At 36.1% G+C, this 21,890-nt stretch overlaps 1 protein-coding gene and 1 pseudogene across 1 annotated transcript; one reads left to right on the top strand and one right to left on the bottom strand.

The window, feature by feature from the left end:
• Positions 1–6,820: 6,820 nt before the first annotated feature.
• Positions 6,821–7,750, bottom strand: LOC114088221 (olfactory receptor 4Q2). The gene has a single exon (XM_027929810.2). It carries the CDS (start codon positions 7,748–7,750, stop codon positions 6,821–6,823), a length of 930 nt encoding a protein of 309 aa, XP_027785611.1.
• A 4,517-nt stretch (positions 7,751–12,267) lies between these two features.
• On the top strand, positions 12,268–17,335 carry LOC114087909 (S-adenosylmethionine decarboxylase proenzyme pseudogene; annotated as a pseudogene).
• The last annotated feature ends 4,555 nt before the right edge of the window (positions 17,336–21,890 follow it).

Here is a 21,890-nt window from a genome sequence, read left to right as displayed (position 1 = left end):
GATTGCTTCTTCTATTTCATCTATTGTTATTGGTCTGTTTAAGTTGTGAGTATCCTCCTGATTCAGTCTGGGCAAATCATATGACTTAAGGAATTTATCGATGTCTTCACTATCTTCTATTTTATTGGAATATAGGTTTTCAAAATAATTTCTAATTGTCTTCTGTATTTCTGTAGCGTCTGTTGTGATATTGCCTTTTTCATCCCATATGTTAGTAATTTGAGTTCTCTCTCTTCTTCTCTTCGTTAGCATGGCTAAGGGTCTGTCGATCTTATTTATTTTTTCAAAGAACCAACTTTTAGTTTTGTTAATTTTTTCAATAGTTTCTTTTGTTTCAATTTCGTTGATTTCCGCTCTGATTTTAATTATTTCTTGCCTTCTGCTACATTTGCTGTTGTTTTGCTCTTCCTTTTCTAGGGCTTTGAGATGAAGTGTGAGCTCATTTATTTGTTGGTTTTTCCTTTTTTGGAGGAATGACCTCCAAGCGATGAATTTCCCTCTTAAAACTGCTTTCATTGTGTCCCATAGATTCCGATATGTTGTGTCTGTATTTTCATTTATCTCTAAGAATTTTTTGATTTCCTCCTTTATGTCTTCTGTAACCCATTGATCATTCAGTAACATATTGTTCATTTTCCATGTGATGTAGGATTTTTCCTTCCTTCTTTTATCATTGATTTCCAGTTTCATTCCATTGTGATCAGATAAAATGCATGGTATTATCTCCACCCCTGTATATTTACTGAGGGTTGCCCTATGGCATAATATATGGTCTATTTTTGAGAAGGATCCATGTGCTGCTGAGAAAAAAGTATATCCACTTGATGATGGTTGATATATTCTATATATGTCAGTTAAGTCTAGGTTGTTGATTGTGATATTGAGTTATATAGTTTCTTTATTCAGCTTTTGTTTGGAGGATCTGTCCAATTGTGAGAGACGTGTGTTGAAATCACCCATAATTATTGTGTTGTGGTCTATTTGATTCTTGAACTTGAGGAGAATTTGTTTTATGAATGTCGCAGCACCATTATTTGGTGCATAAATATTGATAATTGTTATGTCTTGTTGGTGAATGGTTCCTTTTAACAGTATATAATGTCCTTCCTTATCCCTTTTGATTAATTTAGTCTTGAAGTCAATTTTATTCGATATGAGGATGGCCACCCCTGCTTGCTTACGAGGACCGTGTGCGTGGTATATTTTTTCCCAACCTTTCACCTTCAGCCTGTGTATGTCTTTTGCAATCAGATGTGTCCCCTGGAGGCAGCATATTGTTGGATTTGTTTTTTTAATCCATGTTACCAGCCTATGTCGCTTTATTGGAGAGTTTAAGCCATTAACGTTTAGAGTTACTATTGATATATGGTTTGTACTTCCAGCCATGTTTGATTATTATCTTCTTCTTTTTTTTTTTTTTAATTTAGTTTGTTTCTCCATGGTTAGCTTTCCCCCTGCCCTCTGTCTTTATAGAGGCACTTCCCACTGATGGTTTTGGTTATTGTTTTTCATTTCTTCCTCGTGTAGTGTTTTGCTCAAGATGATTTGCAATGCTGGTTTTCTGGCTGCAAATTCTTTTAGCTTTTGTTTATCATGAAAGATTTTTATTTCGTTGTCGTACCTGAAGCTTAATTTTGCTGGATACAGAATTCTTGGTTGGCATCCATTGTCTTTCAGTGTTTGAAATACGTTGTTCCAGGATCTTCTCCCTTTCAGCGTCTGTGATGAAAAATCCGTTGTTAACCTTATTGGTTTACCCCTGAATGTAATCTGCCTCCTTTCTCTTGTAGCTTTTAATATTTTCTCTTTGTTCTGTATATTGGATATCTTCATAACAATGTGTCTTGGCGTTGGTCTACTGTGATTTTGTGTGCTCGGTGTCCTGTATGTATCTACAATTTGTATATCCGTTTCCTTTTTTATTTCTGGAAAGTTTTCTGTAATTATTTCATTCAGCAGGCTACTCATTCCCTTGGTTTGAATCTCTGTACCTTCTTCTATCCCGATGACTCGTAGGTTTGGTTTTTTTATGTTATCCCATATCTCTTGGATGTTTTTCTCGTGGTTTTTAACCAGCCTTTCTGAGTTGGCTAGGCTCTTTTCAAGATGATATATTTTGTCTTCATTATCTGATGTTCTGGCTTCTACTTGCTCCACTCTGTTGGTGATACTCTCAATTGAGTTTTTAATTTGGTTTATCGTTTCCTTCATTTCTAGAATTATTGTTTGGGTTTTTTTAATAATCTCTATCTCCTGATAAAGATGCTTAACTTCTTCTTTTATCTGTTTATGTAATTCATTTTCAAAGTGTTCTTTCACTGTTTGGATTTGCTGTCTCGTATCTTCTTTAAGGTTCCATTCCATTTGTCTAAGGTATTCCTTGAGTTCTTTATATGACCATTTTTCTGCTGACTCTAGGTCCTCCTGAATATTTAGGCTGTCCTTCATTGTTTGTACTCCTTTTCTTCCTTGCTTTTTTATGCTGCTCATGTTACTTCTTGTTCTGTTTGACTGCTGAGTTTCTGTTTACTCTTATAGATTTATTTGATGCTTGGGAGGAAAGATATTAGAAGGGAAGGGAAGAAGTCACTAAAGATAGTGAGAGTAGGCAGGTAGAATTCAAGGAAGGGGGAATAAGAAAATTGAAAAGAAATGAAAAGACAAAAGGAACAAAAATAACAAAGATTAGATAATAAAGAAAGAAAGAAAAGACGAGAAAAAAAATTAACAAAAATAATAATGATAATAAAAAAATGAAAATTAAAATTTAAAAAAAAATAATAATAATAAAATTAAAAAATTTTTAAAAAAATAGAAACATTGAAAAAAAGTAAAAGAACATCAACAAATAAAAATTGAAAATGAAAGAAAAAGAAGGAAAAAAAGAAAAAAGAAAAAGAAAAAAAATGATAATAATAATAATAATAAATGCAGTCCTAGAGTTCTATTAACTTCTCTTCCAGTAGGTGGAGCTGTGCCCACTGGTCCAAGCTTCTCTTCTCAGTAGGTGGGAACCATTCACTGTGCAGCAGCTCTTTCCCCTAGACTGGGCTGGTCTCCAATCCTGAGTGTCTAGGGCCTTGTCTTGTGTTTCCTCAAGCCAGGCCATGCTCACCTGTGGCGCTCACCACAATACTGTCTACACGCCGGGTCTGCTGCTCCTGGGAGCCCTGTTTTCATGAACACCTGGGCTCACTCTCCCTGTTTGCCTCCCTCAGACCCTAAGTTTGTAGAGCTTGGGGCTGAGATCCCCCAGCGAATTTGCTTGCCCTCCTGTAGCCACGCCCCCGGTAGCTGGTGCAAGAGCCCTCAGTTGTCAGCACTGGTGGGAGCAGTAGCCGGGAGTTCCGCGCCGCGAGTCCCGTGCCACTCCTGATTCCCTCAGTCTGGTTATTGCGTTCACAGGAGAGCTGGGAGTGGCCCTTACGGTTTCCCCGCTGTGTGGAGAGAGATGACTAGGGGATTATACACCTGTCGCGCTGGTTTCAATGCAGTTATCTCCTCCGCCCGTGACGCCATTTCTCTGCCATGGTGGTTTCCCATGCAAATGGTGACCGTTTGTTCCCTTTGCCGGGTGACCAATGCAACGGGTGGGTCCTGACTGTCTCTCCCAATCCCTGTTTCAGTCCTGTGGCCACTGCCTATGAAGGCTCGGTTGGCTTTTACCTCTGTAAGTTCCTAAGGGCCGACCAATTATTTCAGTGGGATCGTTAGTGCTGAGTCACAGGAAGCAGGCGAACCGGAGCTTAATTGCCTCCGATTCGGGCTCTGTGTGTGTGCTCTGAGGGGCCCAGCCTGTACACCCCAGATCCATGTCAGCTCAGCATTGCCTAGTGATCCTGAGCAAACAGCATTTAGACAGTTTACGGCTCCCTATGCCCGCGCAGTCGAAGGTGTCAGAGACTTGATCTCTCTGCGCCTGCCACCATGTTAGATCTCCTCAGTAATATTCATGTTGCCCTTACAGCTTCCTGGCATAAGCAAGTTCTTGGGATTATACAAACTGCTGCTTCTGTTTCCAGTCCAGATTTCTAGGAATGAAACCCTGCCGCTGCCGCCTCCATCTCTGGGCCGCGCTCACGGGCGCTGCGCTCGTGTGCAACCGTAGCAGAGCCGCCCTGGCCTCCGCAGCTCTTCAGCCCTGAGCCCGGCCCCTGGGGCCCAAGCGGCTGCCAACCGCGGCTCTCCATCCCCTTCCTCCGGAGCACGGGTCCCCTGGCAGGGGGGTGCAGAACGACCCCAGAGCAGGCTCTGCCCGAAGGTGCAGCGGCGAACAGGCCACCGAGGCGCTTGAGGCTGCAGTCCAGCCTTCGGAGGACGGGGCTCGGCTCGCAGCCCAGCTCCAACCTCTAGGTGCGGCTGCCGGACAATGTATACGGAGCCATCAAGACAGCAAGCAGAAAGCAAATGGCGGCTCCCGCGGAGTGGATTTTCGGCACAGAAACCACAGCCCTGCCAACAATCCCAATCCACAAACTCTCCCTGTATAAAAAATATTAAAAAAAGAAAAAAAAGGCGGGGCGCACTGAGCTTTCTTTGCCTCGGGTACTTACAATCCACTGCTGATTACACACTCAGCTTCTCTGCCCGGAGCGAAGCGAAAGAGGAAGCAGATGGGAGCAAAGCGCCCGCGGGTCTCTAGTCTAGTGCTTTATATAGCACTTGGTTCATTGCTATTGGTCCAAACTTTTGTTAATTAGAGCTTGGAAATGGTACTAACACTATTGATCAATTCTTGAGTCACAACTTCATTCAATTTGCTCCATTTCCATTTTTCTCATGGCAGATCAGGAAGGGGGAGGTTGAAGTCATTGGATGGATGCTGCTTGGAGCAGGCTTCTGCAGCAGGCATCAGAACAGCGCCCAGGCCTGGCCTATGAAGGATGACAGGTTGGCATGACTTGGCTATCCTGAGCTCACCTCAGTGCTATCCTCACCCATGCCTACCAGGAGAGCTCCACATGGCCATAGGCTATGCCTGCCAACCATACCTCAACTTACTGAGGCCACCACTCAGCTGCTCCACTGATTCATCATTCCATTGCCACTTCTTGGCAGGGACCAGGACGCTGGCTGCACAGCTTGGCATCTGGGGAGTCATGCCAGTGGTGGAATTATTAAAGTACCAACCAAATTCAAATATAGACCCATCTGATTCCATACTCACCTTCCCATAGATAGAGTCAGTATTCATAGTTGTGTATATTATGAATTAGATTACTTAATTATCTGCTCAACATTGAGATATTTTATGGAATTCTATCATAATAATAGTGGTATATCCATATGAGCTTTGGTTGGTGTCAGGTATTGGGTTTGAGTTGCTTTTTATAATAATGTCATCAACTCCTGTTTACTCAGAGTTCCCAATGCCTCAAAAAAGTGTACTAGTTATGTTTCCAAGTGTGGGAAAAGGTTAGAACTTTGAAATATTCTTCCCTAGTCAACATCACATGGATGACATATAAAGCCTTCTACACTAATTCAACACATTTTTTGGTCTCTATTTTATTCATTTTACTTTAGCTATGGTAACAATTTTAGAAATATAATGAGAATAAAGATAAAATTACAATCTTTAATGATTACCAAATGCTCTTGTCTTCTATCTCTATTTATGACAAAACCAGTTGCTGAATTTGCTTTTATCATCCCCTGACTAAATATGGTGTTAAAATGAAAGTTTATTCATATTTTAGATTTATATTTTATTTGTATTGTTTGTTCTAAACTTGAATATCAATTTAGTTTTCCTTTCTTTGAATATAAAGACTCATTATGCAGTAAAACAGGTCTATGACTTAATGTAACTCTAAGGATTCAAGGAGTGATAGTGATATAAACTGTGCCCGATAATTGACAAAGGTGAAAGTACCATATACTCTTTCCTATACACTTTACAGTGTCCTCCACAAACTAGTGACAATGCATCAAACTGTTGCTACATTAAGGTAAATCCACCAGTTCAGAGTTTCATCATTTATACTTTTTTCATATTGAAAAAATCAACTTTAATGAATAAATATTTGTTGAACACTGCTATGAGCCACATACCAACTCAGACCCACTCACATCCTGTGCCTTTTTAATTTTCATAACAGCATTAAGAAGTAGGTCATTCTAGTCATGGAAGAGAAGAGGAAATTAGGGCTCCCATGTTCTAGCTGATTCATCCAGATTCACTTGGCTGAGAATTAAAAGAGGAGTATTTGAACCCACAATTATTAGATGATTGCTCCCTCACTTTCCCTTCTAGATATCAGTGGTGTGGTGAGGTGACAAAACTGACAAATATATCCCATTAACTAACAAATATATCCCATTCATAAATGTAAATCATTAACTCATCAAACATTTATCTTTTAAAATATTTAGTGAGAATAAGAAACACAAATTTCTCATTCAGTTGAATGTAATGAGAATAATTTGAAACTGAAAAGAAAGTAAAGTCTGTAGCTAAGCAAATAAGAAGCTATTGAGAGCTCAGAAAGAATAGGTTGTGGCAGTTTGTAGTGACAAACTGAGCACAAAGAGATCATGGAATGAAATTTTATCAGATGAAGAGATAAAATTTTAAAACACAAATCAATAGGAAAACAGAAACTATATTTGATTCAGTCAAGAAAAGAAAGCAGAATACAGAACAAGTCAGCAATCACGCACAGTTTAGATATAAAGCCAGAAGCAGTGGCATTGTGACTTAATGGAAGACAATTAAACATAGAGGCTTCTGCCTCCTGATTCATTAGTCAAAAAGCAACTGTGGTATTCTCATAGTCTCTCTCTGCTATCAAAAACTCACTTCAGTGTCTCATGTCTCCTATTTTTTCCAAAGTCTATTCCTATCCCATAGCTTTCGCATGGCGGACTTGACCTCTTTGTTCCGAAGTGTGTAGATGAGGGGGTTTAGCATGGGGGTAATGACATTGTAGAGTACAGATATCATCTTGTCCAAGGAGAAAGTGGAGAAAGGGCGGGCATAGATGAAAATACAGGGTCCAAAAAAGAGTGTTACCACCATGAGGTGGGATGCACAGGTGGAGAGAGCTTTTCTCCTTCCTTCCTTGGAGCGAATCTTAACCAGGATAGTGGTGTAGGAACAAATCAGCACCACAAAGGAGCTGGTTGATATCAATCCACTGTTAGATACCATGAGAAGTTCAATGACAAAGGTGTCTGCACATGCAAGTTTGATGACAGGGGGGACATCACAGAAGAAGTTATCCACCTGGTTTGGCCCACAAAAGGGCAAACGGATGGTGAGGATGGTCTGGACAGTGGAGTGCACAAATCCTCCCATCCATGAGGCAGCCACTAACACGCAGCATAAACCTCGACTCATGACAGTAGTATAGTGCAGAGGGCGACAGATTGCTACATAGCGATCATAAGCCATCACTGTGAGCAGGAACATTTCAGCTGCCCCTACAAAATGCAGGAAGAAGAGTTGCACAATGCACTGGTTGTAGGGAATGAGCTTTTTGTTATCAAGGAAGTCAGCCAGAAGCTTAGGGGTTGTTACTGTTGAATAACACAGATCAAGGAATGAGAGGTTACCAAGAAGGAAGTACATAGGCGATGAATTTAGGTAGTTATCAGAGGCCACTGTCACCATGATGAGGACATTGCCTACCCATGTGGACACATAAAAGAAAAGAAATAATAAAAATAGCCCTGCCTCAATAGATGAATTTTCTGAGAATCCTGCCAGAGCAAATTCTTTCACCCTTTCTGTTTGGTTTTCATCCATTTGACTTGGTTTTACCTAGATAAAAAATATTGAACGACAGAACATTAGCAGCATTCAAAATAGATATGTCACATCAAATACAAAAATCTTATTTCTAAAGAGACACATAGTAAATCAAAATTTAGATATTAGAGAATTTTCTTTGTTTTAGCATACATATTTTACATCTCTAAATTTATGAACAGGATACTTTCCATTTAGGGAAATCAACAAGAATAAAAGTTTGAAAGAAAACTAAAAACTAAATAAATGTTAGCTTAAATAAAATGTTTGTCAATAAAGACAATTATGCAAATAAAAATATTATATAATTTTACACTGAAACTTTAAAATATGAAGGAATATATGAAGTAAAGTGACAACATTTAAAAACTATCTTGGTAAAATTATATTTACAAAAATATTTGTTAAACTAAGAAAAATGGTTATATCATGAAGAAAAAGAAGACAAGACTATATTTAAAATGCAATAAATTGTATATACATGGAAAACTAAACTATTTAAGAAAGTACATTAAAACTAATGATAAAACATGGAAGTTTATTCTGACAATTGGAATTTTCTTCTTAGTCCTGGATAATTTCTAATTTCACAATGAATTCAACCACATTTCTGATAAATATATAAGCTTTTTTGAGAATTCATGTAGTAATACATATCTTCAAGGTTTATGACATTATTTAATTTTATGTGAAAACCATATATGTTTTTATTTTCTCTCTTTATGCAATTTAACTATTACTTGTTAAGATTTAATTAAATTACAAGTAAAAATTTCACTTAATTAAAATTTTGGAACTTGTTTTAAGAACAATGTCATAGTTTAGGTATAACATCAAATAATCTCAGGTTGTTATAAAGCAAGTTTTAAATGATAGATTTGTTTTTCAACAAATTTTCACTTTATTCAGTTTCATATGTTTAATTTTTTATCTAACTATCAAAATAATGAATGTTTTTTAATATAATTTATAAAACTTAAAAATATGAAGAAAATACTTTTCTTACAATGCCAAAAAACAAACACTGTTAATTTTGGCAATCCATATATTCTTAAAACTTATTCTTTTTTAAAAACTCAGTTTGATTTTACAACTGATACATGATTGCATATGCAATATTATATGCTTTTGGAAAAGACCACAGGTGGCATTAAATGCTAATCCTGAAAGTGACTACTAATGATAAGAACATGAAGACCAGTTTTCAGTATAACAAATTTTAAGCCAAATTACTTACCTTCTTTTTGTAAAAGATAGATTTTTAGTCTTGTACTCACGTGTTATGGGCACACTAAAACTATAGAAATATCTTACATATTATATAATTAAAAAGATAAATGAATTAGGAAGTAAGTCCCTATTTACACTGGCCAACAATATGGAATTTTGACATTTAGAGATTTAGGAATTCAGACATTCACAATCCAATAACAAAGGGAATTGTTACAATGTTTTAATCACAACCTTGAGGGTGTAAAATGGGGATTTGAAAATCCTTACATATTACTGTTCGAACATTGGCACATCTGGGGGGAGAACTTGGTACTTTATTTTAGATGTAAAAGTTTTACAACATCTTGAAAGAGACTCAACTTCTAGGATTTATAGCATAAATTTTCAAATAAAAATGATCAATAATAGCATTGCTTAAATAATCAATATTAGAAAGCACTCCAGAAGTCCATCAACAGTGTAATAATTTAAAAATGAAAATATGTATAAGATACAATATTAACTTTAAAATGTGAATATAGTATATATAGATAATAGCATTTTAATGAAAAATAATGCATATATGTATAAGTTTTATACAAATTTAAGGGAACCATAAATTCATTAAACTATCAACACTACTTGTCACTATTGGCTTATAAAATTTACCTTCCACACCATACCACACAAATATGTACAATTATTTCATGTTAATTAAAAAGAAAAAAGCCTATAAAAGGTAATGAGGTTAAATCAGATTCGAATGCATACATAACTAGTATTTAGTAATCAAGGACTTCAAATCAGAGAATTGCTTGTTTTCTATATAACTGTGGGGGGATTTTTTAAAATTCATAAATAACAAGGTTTGTGATAGTCACTAACTATACTGGCTCACAATCTACCACATAGACAGATTCTCTACCACACAAAATATTTTGAGTTATAGCAGCACTGAAACCAAGATAGATAAGTATTGATCAGGAAATTTACTACAGATGAACTGGACTGGAAATATATTCAAAATCACATTTGAAATTCTGACAAACTCACTTCACCAGGGAGACAAGAACATGTCTCTCAACCTTTTCCTACCAGTCCCTTCAATATATGCTTGAAGAATCTCTAGCAAAATTTGAGAGAAGAGAAACAGCCAGATAGATTTGATATTAAAATGTACCATAAACCTACAGTAATTGGTGTGGTTCTTTACTTTCCATAAACAAGAATGATAAATAGATGGAAGAAACCCAGAGAGTTCAGAATAAAGGCAATTATTTAAAAGGTGCTGTTGATGATAAAGTGATTTTCAAATCATTGGGAAGTTCTTTGGAGAAGGACTGGTTAGCTACTAGAGACATACAAAAAAATAAATTCAAATGTTTAAAGCATTTAAATAATAGTTCAAAAAATAAAATGTCTAAAGAAATATATAAGTGAGTATATGTGGCTCAATGTATTTTATATTATTAGTGAAACTTTTTAAAGGATCGTGATAAAGCATAAATCACAGAAGAAAGTAGATTTTATTCGATGAAGATGAGCAAACTCCCTTTATTATCTCAAAAACACAAATGCCAGAGGCAAAAGCTGAACTGGAGAAATGAAGATGCATGTATGTTCTTAATATAAAAGATTACATTGATGTTCTTATTATCAGTAAGGAAAGTTTCAAGAGCCAAAATAAAATATGAATGTTTAAGAAAATAGACAGATTTTTTAAACAAATGGTAAAAACTTAATTTCAGTAGAAAAATGCCTTGAGATGAATTCAAAGCATTTAAACAATTTACTTTGCATGGTGGAATGACAGAGCCTCTAATGATTTCTAAAAGCTTTTTAATATTAACAAGTGTTCTGCAATAAATGTCTTACTTTTGAAATTGGAAAAAATATTTTATTTAAGAAAACATCACATGAAAATATCCTCAACTTTTTTTCTCCATACCTCACTGTCTTGTTTTTGAAGTTGAGACTGGAAGAAACTGAGACTGTTCAAGGTTTCTTTCACTTGCTCTTACTTAGGTCAGTCTTATGATCAAGTTCTACCAAAAAAAAAAAGAGAGAGAGAGATATGTCCCTTTTATTTTGAAGCTGACTAAGACAACATGAGAAATGTATCAATTAATGACCCTGGGAAAACCTTGTATGGTGTTAGTGAATTCCCTTAGCAATTAAAACTCTATGTAGTAAGCAAGCTAGAAACTTTAATTAGTGTATAAATTTTACTATAAAGAATAGACAAAAAAAAGACATTAGCTTCCAAACAATATACTCATGTTTCCATGCATAGATATATATGTGAAAGCTGAGTGTCTACTTAAAAAGTAGGTGACATTAACTCCTCAAAGATCTAAAGTAATAAAAATTTAAGAACATGGGCTGGCGTTGTGGCTCAGTGGTACAGCACTTGCCTCATATGCATGGGTCACTGGATTTGATTCCTAAGCACTACATAAATAAATAAAATGAAAGTATTAAGAAAATAAGAACATGATAAAGAGACCGGATATATTGCAATATATTTCAATTTATTATAGAAAATTTCTTAGAAAAATTTGGTGGCCATAAATATCATTTTCATTAATCCTATTATGTAACCAAAGATCAGGTTTTCAAACTTAATCAGTATTTCAGTTAGCTTTTTCATCAGTGTGACCAGAAGATCTGACAATTTCATGTATTTTGACTCATGGTTTCAGAGGTTGTGTCTATGGTCAGCCAAATCCATATCTCCAGGTCTGAAGTGAGGCAGAACAGCATGGTGGAACAGTGTCCCAGAGTGAAGCAGTGTGGGCATGGCAACCAGGAAACAGAGAGCTCTGTTTACCAGGAACAAAAGATAACCCCCAAAGATATGTCCCCAGTGACCTACTTCCTGCACCACACCCTACCTACCTACAGTGGCTGCCCAGTCAATTCACATCAGTGGATTAATTCATTGATTAGGTCAGACCTCATAATCTAATCATTTCACCTCTGAACATTCTAACATTGTCTCACACATGACCTTTCTGGGGGACACCTCATATCTAAGTGATCACAATTGGATATATTAGAAATAATTGCTTCTTAACAGTCACATCCTTCTGACTGCTGACATAACTAACTTTGTAATTTTTCTCTGCAATTAGCCTGTCTTGAATTTGGAAACACTTGTATTACTGTTTTGTAGACAGGGTAGTTCATGGTTAATATGAAAGACATGTCTTATTTTTAATTGTTTGATCTCTTCCATGGCAAACAAGTCTACTAATTACTTTTTCCTTTCATTTAATAGCCTATGTTTATTATATCAGAAAATGGCCTATACAACCAAATATTTTGTCTATGGCTTTGAAATTCAGGTAAAAAATGTCTAAAGTTATTTAGTTGTCATTGGCTCTGAATTGATCACTTCACATGTTGATTTCTCAAATATGCATAGCTTAGAATTTTTTTAACTTTTAAGAATAAAAACACATCTATTAAAGGGATTAATGAAATGGAATAATGTTCTCATCTCACTATACCTATGGTTATATACATTTTACTCCTTATAACAGGAGATTTAAAATCACCTCAATTACCAATATAAATAAATGTGTTTTTGTTAAATATTAAAAAGATTTAAAAAATGACCTTTATAAATTACAAGATAAATATTAACTTGCATTAACCCACCATTCATGTAAAGGAAAATATTTTTTCTTATCTGTTTTTCTTAGTTTTATTTTTCTCCTTGGAAAATTAAACTATTGCATTTTTCTGATAATTCCAATATTAAGTAATTTATCTTCTGTAAGGAATTATTTAAAAGGCTTCTTTTAGACTATTGTATCAAGATGGTTATATTTACATTGTTCAACAAATTTCATATTTTTCAATAAGTCAAAAACCTGAATCCTTTTTATGTTCCTCAACTAAAATTCCTTTTCCTCTCAGATATAAAGGTATCTTCAATACACATATCACCCAAGGTTTTCATTTTGGACAAACAAAAGATTTCTTGTTTTATCAAATATTATGATTTTTTTCAGAATATTCTTTGTCAAAGAATGTTGAAGGAACAATGTTGTCTTGTTTATCTCTACCTTTTATAATTTTATGTTAATGTTTTCTAAGAGGTCTAACACTTATATGAAAACCTCTGCAATATAGTGTTTATTCAAAATGTGCCAACATCAAATTCTCATGTGTACTGGTAAATGACTCTATTTTTTTTGGGGGGGGGGTGGTACTAGGGATTGAAGTTAGGGTCACTCAATCTCTAAACCACATAACTTACCCTTTTTTAAAATTTTATTTAGAGACAGGGTCTCAGTTGCTTAGTGCCTTGCTGTTGCTGAGGCTGGCTTTGAATTCATGACCCTCCTGCCTCAGTCTCCGGAGCTATTGGAATTACAGGTATGAGCCATGGTAAATGTTTATATATGTATTTGCCAGTGTTCACACAGCCAAATTCAACACATAGAGCTTATACAAATTTTACATAGATGGAGAGAAGTAGAATCTGTGAAGACACAAAATAATGTAATAGGTAGATGAAATTGCTCTATCATCATGTTAGTTTTGCCTGTTCTATAAATACAATTAAATAGTACATACCATTTTGTAATGATTATACTTTAAAATTTCACTAAATACATGTGAGATTCATTCATATCATAAGTTTATTATTTTTCAATGTAATGTTGTATCCCACTGAGAACTAATCTACATTTTTTAAATACTTTCACCTCTTGTTGTTCACTTGTGGTGTTTTCAGAGCTGCCATCAATAGTTTTGCACATTTCTTATGGACATAATCATTCAGTCCTCTTAGACGTGTAACTTAGATTGAATTACTGGATGATGGGATAGGCATGAAACTGCCTAAGGATTTCCAATGTATTTGCACCATATTAAACTACCACTACTGTGGATGGGGTAGGAGGTGTCCCCCCAAAACCTCTTGTGTTAATGCAGAAATATTAAGAGGTGAAATTATTAGATCATAAGAACTATATCCTAATCAGTGGATTAATCCATTTATGCATTAATAATTTGAAAGAACTATTGGATGGTAGCCAGGGTTACTCCCTGCAAAGATTTATCTTTCTTGTGGCTCCTTCCCCTCTCCTACTGTTTCTTGGATGCTATATCCTGAGCTGCTTCCCTCCACCATGCTGTATTATTGTAATTCTCTGACTTACCTCAGGTCCAAAGCAATTGAATCAGCTGATCATGAACTAACCTCTAAAATCATGAACCCAAAATAAATTTTTTCTCCTCTAAGTTGTTCTTGTCAGGTATTTGGGTCACAACAATGAAACACTGACTAACATATAAATTAGTATTGGGAGCAGGGTCATTGCTGTAAATAACCTGATTAAGTGATTTAGAATTCTTTGGAAAATTTTTGTGGGAAGAGTTAGGGAAAGTTTAGAGAAACAGGATGGTTAATATTTACAATGTTATAAACATCTTAATGGGTGATTCTGGTGGGAATTCAGAAGACAAGAATTCCAATAGGAATGTGGACAATAAAGATTGTGGTTATAAGATATTAGAGGGAAGAGGGGACTGTATTGGGAATTGGACTAGAGGCCATGCATGTCATATTCTGGCAAAGAACTTGTCTATCTTTTTCCATGTCCTTAGACTTTGTGTGAGGCCATGTTGAAAGGTGATAGACTAATTAATCTGATGGAGGAAATTTCAAGGCAGCACAGCATTCAGGCAATAGCATGGGAATTGCTTTGGCATTTAGGCAAATTCACTGTAAGAATAAGGAATATAAAGTAGAGCAAAAAGATTTTTAAAACTTGCAGTACAGGCTGAAAAGTGTGTGTAAAACTGGGGCCAAGGAAGATATGGTTTTGATGAGATTATAGCCATGGTCAGCCAAATCCATATCTCCAGTTATGCTAAGTACTTTGAACAGAGACAATAAGAAAGATACATTGAGGGTGTCTCAGGAATTGGTGAGACCATACACAGCAGGCACAAGGGTAAAGTAAAAATTCCTTTTTGGAAGACATTGTGGAGTTATCCTGATCACACAAAGGAGACTAGAAAGTTGTTTCTCCATGCTCAGTCACCTAGGCACTCAAAGGCCACTGCCAAAGCTGTGGTTCCAGGATTTCCAGCTGCTGCTCAAGCTGGTGGCAGATCTTGGAATCATCCATATGGAGCTGGTTCCAAAGTGTGTAAGATGCTGAAGTTGAGGGGTCACAGAGGCTTCCACCAAGATTTCAAAGGAAACCTGTGAGGCCAATTAAAGTGTAGCAGGGTCCACCACTGAGAGGGTGATGTGAAAATCAGTGAAGGCAAAGACAAAGGTGGGATGGAGACCTCAGGAATTAAAAGATGTCAATAATCTGGTCTGTCTGCCAAGAAAAAGTGCTGGGAGTGGAAAGAAGCAGGCCAAAAGAGAATCCATATGGGATACAACCACAAAGACCAAATGGGCAGGGCTGTCCAAGTTCTTTGAAGATCATATTTCACCAACATGTGATCAATATGACAGAAATGGAATCACATGAACTGTTTGCCTGGATGGATTTAGGTCTTGCGATGTTTTCCCTTCATTCTGTGCCCCATTCCTCCTTTTTGGAATGGGTATACTAACTCTGTATCATTGGATTTTGGGTGTATGTAATTTATTCTTGACAATAGGGTATCACAGCCAAGAATTACCTAGAATCTCAGATAAGACTTTGGACTTGAACTTTGAGGCAGTCCTGGAACTGTTAAGATGATAGTGACTCTTGAAAATAGACTAAATCCATCTGGGATTGTGAAATGAACAAGAGATTTTAAAGGGCAGAGGAGAATGTTATGGTTTGCAAATGAGGTGTCCCCCCAAACCTCCAGTGTTAATACAAGAATGTTCAGAACTGAAATATTTGGATTGTGAGAGCAGTAATCTAATGAGTAGATTGATCCATTGGATGAATTAATAATTTGAAATAACTACTTTGCAGGATGGTAACTGTAGGCCTGTGAAGAATGACTGGAGTAGGCAGATCTTTGGGGGCATGCCCTAGAAGTGTTCATCTTCCCCATGGCCCCTTCCCCCTCTCCCTCTCAGCTTTCTGACTGCTATGTCCTGAGAAACTTTCCTCTGTTTCAACCTTCTGCCATATGTTGCTTCCTCTTAAACCATATCAATGAAGTCAAGGGCCCATGGACTCAAACTTCTTAAACCATTAGTACAGTCCACCATGGCCAGCACAGTGGATGGACTGATGTTAACTGATGAAGGCTGTGAGCCAGATTGAGAAAATTAATTAGAAATTATAAAAATAAGTCTTACTTGGTATGGTGGGCAATATTAGTTAGCATTTGTTCCACTCTTTGTAATAGAAAAGTAGTGTACTACAATAGACTGAAGTGTATCTGCCATTTCTGAACTGTATCTGCTGTATCTGTGAGTCTTTCCAGCAGAGTCACATTCAACTTTTGCTCACACATGTGCGCGCGCGCGCGCACACACACACACACACACACACACAAAGTTAGAAAATTTTTATTAATCTTTTTTTAAAAATTAATATAAAATTATAGCCCAAAAAAAGGAACCTGAATTTTAGTAACAGTATAATCTGCAACAGTGGCAGTGGCAGCAGCAGCAGTGGCAGTAGAAGAGATTTGATTTGTTGACTTTCTGTGGTTGTTGGTTGTTCTCAGTCTCACAGTGACAGAAGCTGCACATTTTTCAAAGGGATCAAGAAGCTGCTGGAGGCTTGGTTCTCCTGGCGGCAACTCAACGCAAACCAAGGGTCTGGGAATCTTCACACTAACCCAAGAATCTGAGTGGAATGTATTTTGAAGGATGTGAAATGTTCAATCCTAAATGTGACAAAAACTGACAAGCCAGAAGCTTATGTACTCAGTGAGAGTAACATGCTTGTCTCCAACAGAAGTTTCATTTTGAAGACATGTAGTTCCACCCTCTTGCTGAAAGCACTGGTTACCTGTTGAAGCTTGCTAGGGTTTACAGTGGATTTGACTCAATTCAAAGATTCTTTTATTCTTGTAAAACTTTCATGAAGTCTTCTCATCAAGGATACCCACACTGGAATTTACAAGAAGAAATAGAATTTCTTAATGCAATCTTCCTAAATGGAGCAGCATATTGTCTGAAACATATAAATTCTGCTGTTGATAGTTTTATACTCTAGATTTTCTAGAGAGTCAGGTAACAAGTCAGCCAGATTAAACCTTGGATATATTCTAATGGGTGAGCTTGACCCACAAGTTATGGACGAGTTCTATATGAAAAGTTGTGAAAAAGTTGTGTTACTGCAAAGGATGAAACTTTTCAACACTTCCAAAAGTAATTCAATTTGGTTTCTGCAGGTGTCATCCAAAATTTCCCACATACCAGGCTTTTGTCCTCAGTAGGTGTTGGTCTCACCCTCACCATCTGGGACTGTTCTATTAAATTGCTGCAGGAATTTTACATCCAGTTACCTCCATATTCTAGAACTTTCTCTACTAAGGTTATTAAAACCAGTTTTTACTTCATACAGATTTTTTTGCAACAGCAATTAAATTTTCATTTCACAAGACAAATCCTTAAAAAATGATTCCAATTACTCACTTTGTGTAATACTCTTTTAATAATTGTTTCTGCATTTGTAGTCCTTTGATTTCTTCCCTCAACCTGGTGTCTTCCTTCCATCCATGAAGTAATACACTTACACTGTGGGTTTATGTACTAATCTTATACCCCAGGTGGGGAAATGAGGAAAAGTCTCTGGGCTTAATTTTCTTTTAAGGACATATTAACTTGGCCTCCATTTTATTGGCATGGGCTCTTTTGAAATATCAGTGACAAAATTAAATGTCTCTCACAAAAGAATTTTAAACATCTCCAATATTGACTAGCAGGGAGGAGGCATAGAGTTATAGATTGAGATTAGAGTGTACTGACTGAACTGTATACCCCATGCAATGCTGTGTTCTTTTATAAATGAGATTAGCTTCTAATGGAGTACCATGCCTTACTAACTTGCAAAGTAGTGATAGAAAAGTAGATAAGTGAGAATATTTAACATATAGGTTGTCCTGGATTCATTAAATCCGGTCAGCTCAGATCAATCACAGTAACTTTTACTTTTGGTAAACATTGTCACTAATTTCCTTTAATATTGTTTGTTTGTTTTTGGTTCCGGGTCTCAAACTCAGGGCCTTGTGCTTGCAAAGCAAGCACTCTACCAGCTGAGCTATATCCCCAGCCCTCCTTTAATAGTGTATTGTAAACTTTGGTTCAAAGCAGAATCAGTGATTCACAGACTTAGAAGTTCTTGATTAAGTCACTCATGTACATGTTCTGACTTCATCTGTTCCTATATCATCTTCCTTTTGCCATGGCATTCACAGGACCCACTGAATGACTGACCAGAATGAAAACTGCCCAGGTTATTCAGATATTACCGTGTAGCTGAATGTATGAATAGATTTTTTTAAAAAATTAAAATTGTAAAAATATTCAGTGGGAAATGACTGGTAATAAAAAATGCTCATCATCTCTAGCATCAGAGAAATGCAAATCAAAACTACTCTAAGATTTCATCTCACTCTAGTCAGAATGGCAGCTATTATGCATACAAACAACAATAAATGTTGGCGAGGAAGTGGGGAAAATGATACACTCATACATTGCTGGTGGGACTGCAAATTGGAGCAGCTAATCTGGAAAGCCATATTGAGATTCCTTAGAAAACTGGGAATGGAACCACCGTTTGATCCAGCTATCCCACTCCTTGTCTATACCCAAAGGATTTAAAAAGAGCATACTACAGGGACACAGCCACATCAATATTTATAGCAGCACAATTCATAATAACTAAACTGTGGAATCAACCCAGATGCCCTTCAGTAGATGAATGGATTAAAAAATGTGGTACACATACACAATGGAATATTACTTAGCAATAAAAGAGAATAAAATCATGGCATTTTCAGGTAAATGGTTGGGGTTGGAGAACATAATGCTATGTGAAGTGAGCCAATTCCATAAAACCAAATGCTGAATGTTTTCTCTGATATAAGGAGGCTGATACATAGTGGGGTGGAGAGGGGAAGCATGGGAGAATAGACAAACTGTATGTAGGCCAAAGAGGTGGGAGGGGAAAGAGGGAGCTTGGGGTTTGAAATAATGGTGGAATGAGGTGGACATCATTATCCAAAGTACATGTATGAAGACAGGAATAGTGTGAAGATACTTTGTATACAACCAAAGATATGAAAAATTGTGCTCTATATGTGTAATGTGAATTGTAAGGCATTCCTGTGTCATATATAACAAATTAAATTTTTTTAAAAAATTAAAGTTTGTTTACTGAAAAAAATAAATTATGGAAATAAGACAAAGACTTATTTATCAGTGAAAAGCAGGGTCACAGTGGATGACCAATTCTGGCAAAGCTGGATCTAACAAACAAATGAAGAACACACACTTTATTTATATGGGCTGGAACCCCGTAGGGTTCAGTGTGAAGAACATCTTGAGGGAAACAGGATGAAGATGAAAAATACAACTTCTTGGGGCTTAGCAGGTTATGCCCACCTTCTCTACCTCTGGGCTGTCATGTTTGAACCTAGGGCTGTCTTAGAAAACTGGGAATGGAGCCACCATTTGACCCAGCTATCCCACTCCTCAATCTCTACTCAAAGAACTTAAAAACAGCACACTACAGGGACACAGCCACATCAATGTTTATAGCAGCACAATTCATAATAGCTAAACTGTGGAACCAACCTAGATGCCTCTAAGGGCAGGGTGTCAGCATAAACTGAATGGTCTTGAATCAATGGAATTTCACCAAATGTTCTCAGAAAAGCAACCCCTGTCTTGAGATAACTCAAACAATCCCATAATTCATTCACAGCTCCCGACACATGAGAACAAAATAAACATCTCCTCTTTTAAGATATTTTTGTCAGGTGTTTTTATCAACATGATGAAAAGCTGTACAACACACCCACCAAAGATGTGTAAGAGTTCCAGTCACTCCACATCCTTGGCAGGCTTTTCTAGACTCAGGACATTTGTTTGCTTTTTACACTTTTTGTTTTTGTTCTTTTGCAATGGGAGGGATATAACCAAGGACCATACATACTACCCATGCACTCTACCAATGAGCTCCACCCCACCACACACACCCTTTAATTTTATTTTGAACAAGGATCTCATTAAGTTGCCCAGGTTAACTTTTGAGTTTGCATTCCTCTTGCCTCAGCTTCCTAGGTCACTGAGATCATGGGCATGCACCACTGTGCCTAGACTTTTAATTTCAGCTGATTTCTGGGGCACAAAGCAATACAGATTGTAGACTTAATTTGCTCTTTTCTGATTTCTAACAATGTGCAACAACTTCTCACATGGTTACTACTTGAATACTGTTCTCTTAAATATTTAAATTAGGTTTATGTAATTTTATTTATCTATTTTGGTCTGGGGATAGACCCTAGGGCCTCATATATGCTGAGCATACACTCTATTACTGAGAAACTTCTCTCACTCTTTATTTATTTTTCAACTGAAGCATAAAAATTGTACATTTCTTGGGGGACATTTTGATAAATGTAAAATTGTGTAGTATTTCAAACAGTGTCAGCATATCTCTTTCAACATTTATCATCTTTTCATGGTGGAAAATTTAAAACCCTTTCCTTTAGGCTTTCAAAATATTCCCTTTTATATAATAAATATTTAACTCCGTTAACAAGTCTTACAAATATTTAAGATCTCTGAGAAAAGCAAATGACTTGAAAGCACAATTCACACTACTAACAAAGGAGGAAATAAAAATTGTATTCATTGTATATTTATTAAAAATTAAAAGCATAATTTACAATAGTCTCCTTAACACAAAGAAATTTTCCAAACTCTTTTGAGAATGACACAACATAAATTTTCTCAGAGAGAAAAGACACACTTCACAAAGAGTTGTATTTGTGCAGAATAAATCTGGTATTCAATTAATTCAATTTAACAAGGAAATGAAAATCTAACAAGATATGAAAACTACTTGAACATAGAGGGAAAAAAATGTGATAATGAAAATCTTAACAAACCAAATATATAAAATATAGCATACCTGAGTTGACTAAACATTTAAAAACCTACCACCGTAATTCATCACACTAACAGAATGAATGAACCACCTAGAACCATCAAACTGATACCACCAAACAAGCTGATAAACTTCAATGACCCTTTCAAATTTAAAATAAAAAAAAAATAGAGGGAAACTTCCACAATTTGATTAAATGTAGCAACAGAAACTCTCAGCCTATGTTATACTTAGAACTGAAAATGGTTAAAACCAAAATGAAAGTTTCCTATTACTATTTCTCTATCTCTATTTATATTTCATAGAAGGTCGTAGGCAGCATAGGCAAAAACAAGAAATTAATAGTACAAATATTCAAATAGGGTCAGCATATCTCTTTAAACAGACATTTATCATATGTCAATAGTTTGCATCCAATGTGAAAACCTAGAAATGTAACAGAATTCTAGCTTTCAGGAGGCACACTACTCCATGTGTCATAAATATACAAGATGTTCTCATTGTATGTGTGACTGTGTGAAATAATTAAATAATTGCCTAGAATACAGTTTGATATACTTTAAGTCTGAATTTGATTTAACATCTAAGGTTTCCATATGAAACTTCATTGTGGTAATATTACCAATCAAATTTTAATAGCATGTTATTACCAAACAAATTTTTTTTCAAGTAAAAGTTACTGAATGGAATCTTCACTTTTGCTACTAAAGAAATATGTTATTTCCCCTTGCTTATAAACCCACTAATCCAAAGAGATGAGACAATGCTGAAGAGCTAAGACAGGATACTGAGAAAAATCTGCTGCACAATAACAATTCCTAAAGTTGTATGAACAATCTAGAATTCTCTGTTTTTTTGTCACTGTGACCAAAGCA

The sequence above is a fragment of the Marmota flaviventris genome, chromosome 2, assembly GCF_047511675.1.
Source record: "Marmota flaviventris isolate mMarFla1 chromosome 2, mMarFla1.hap1, whole genome shotgun sequence".
Taxonomy (NCBI): Eukaryota; Metazoa; Chordata; class Mammalia; order Rodentia; family Sciuridae; genus Marmota; species Marmota flaviventris.
Note: the sequence above shows the minus strand (reverse complement) of the source record. Positions and strands in the feature narration are given on the sequence as shown.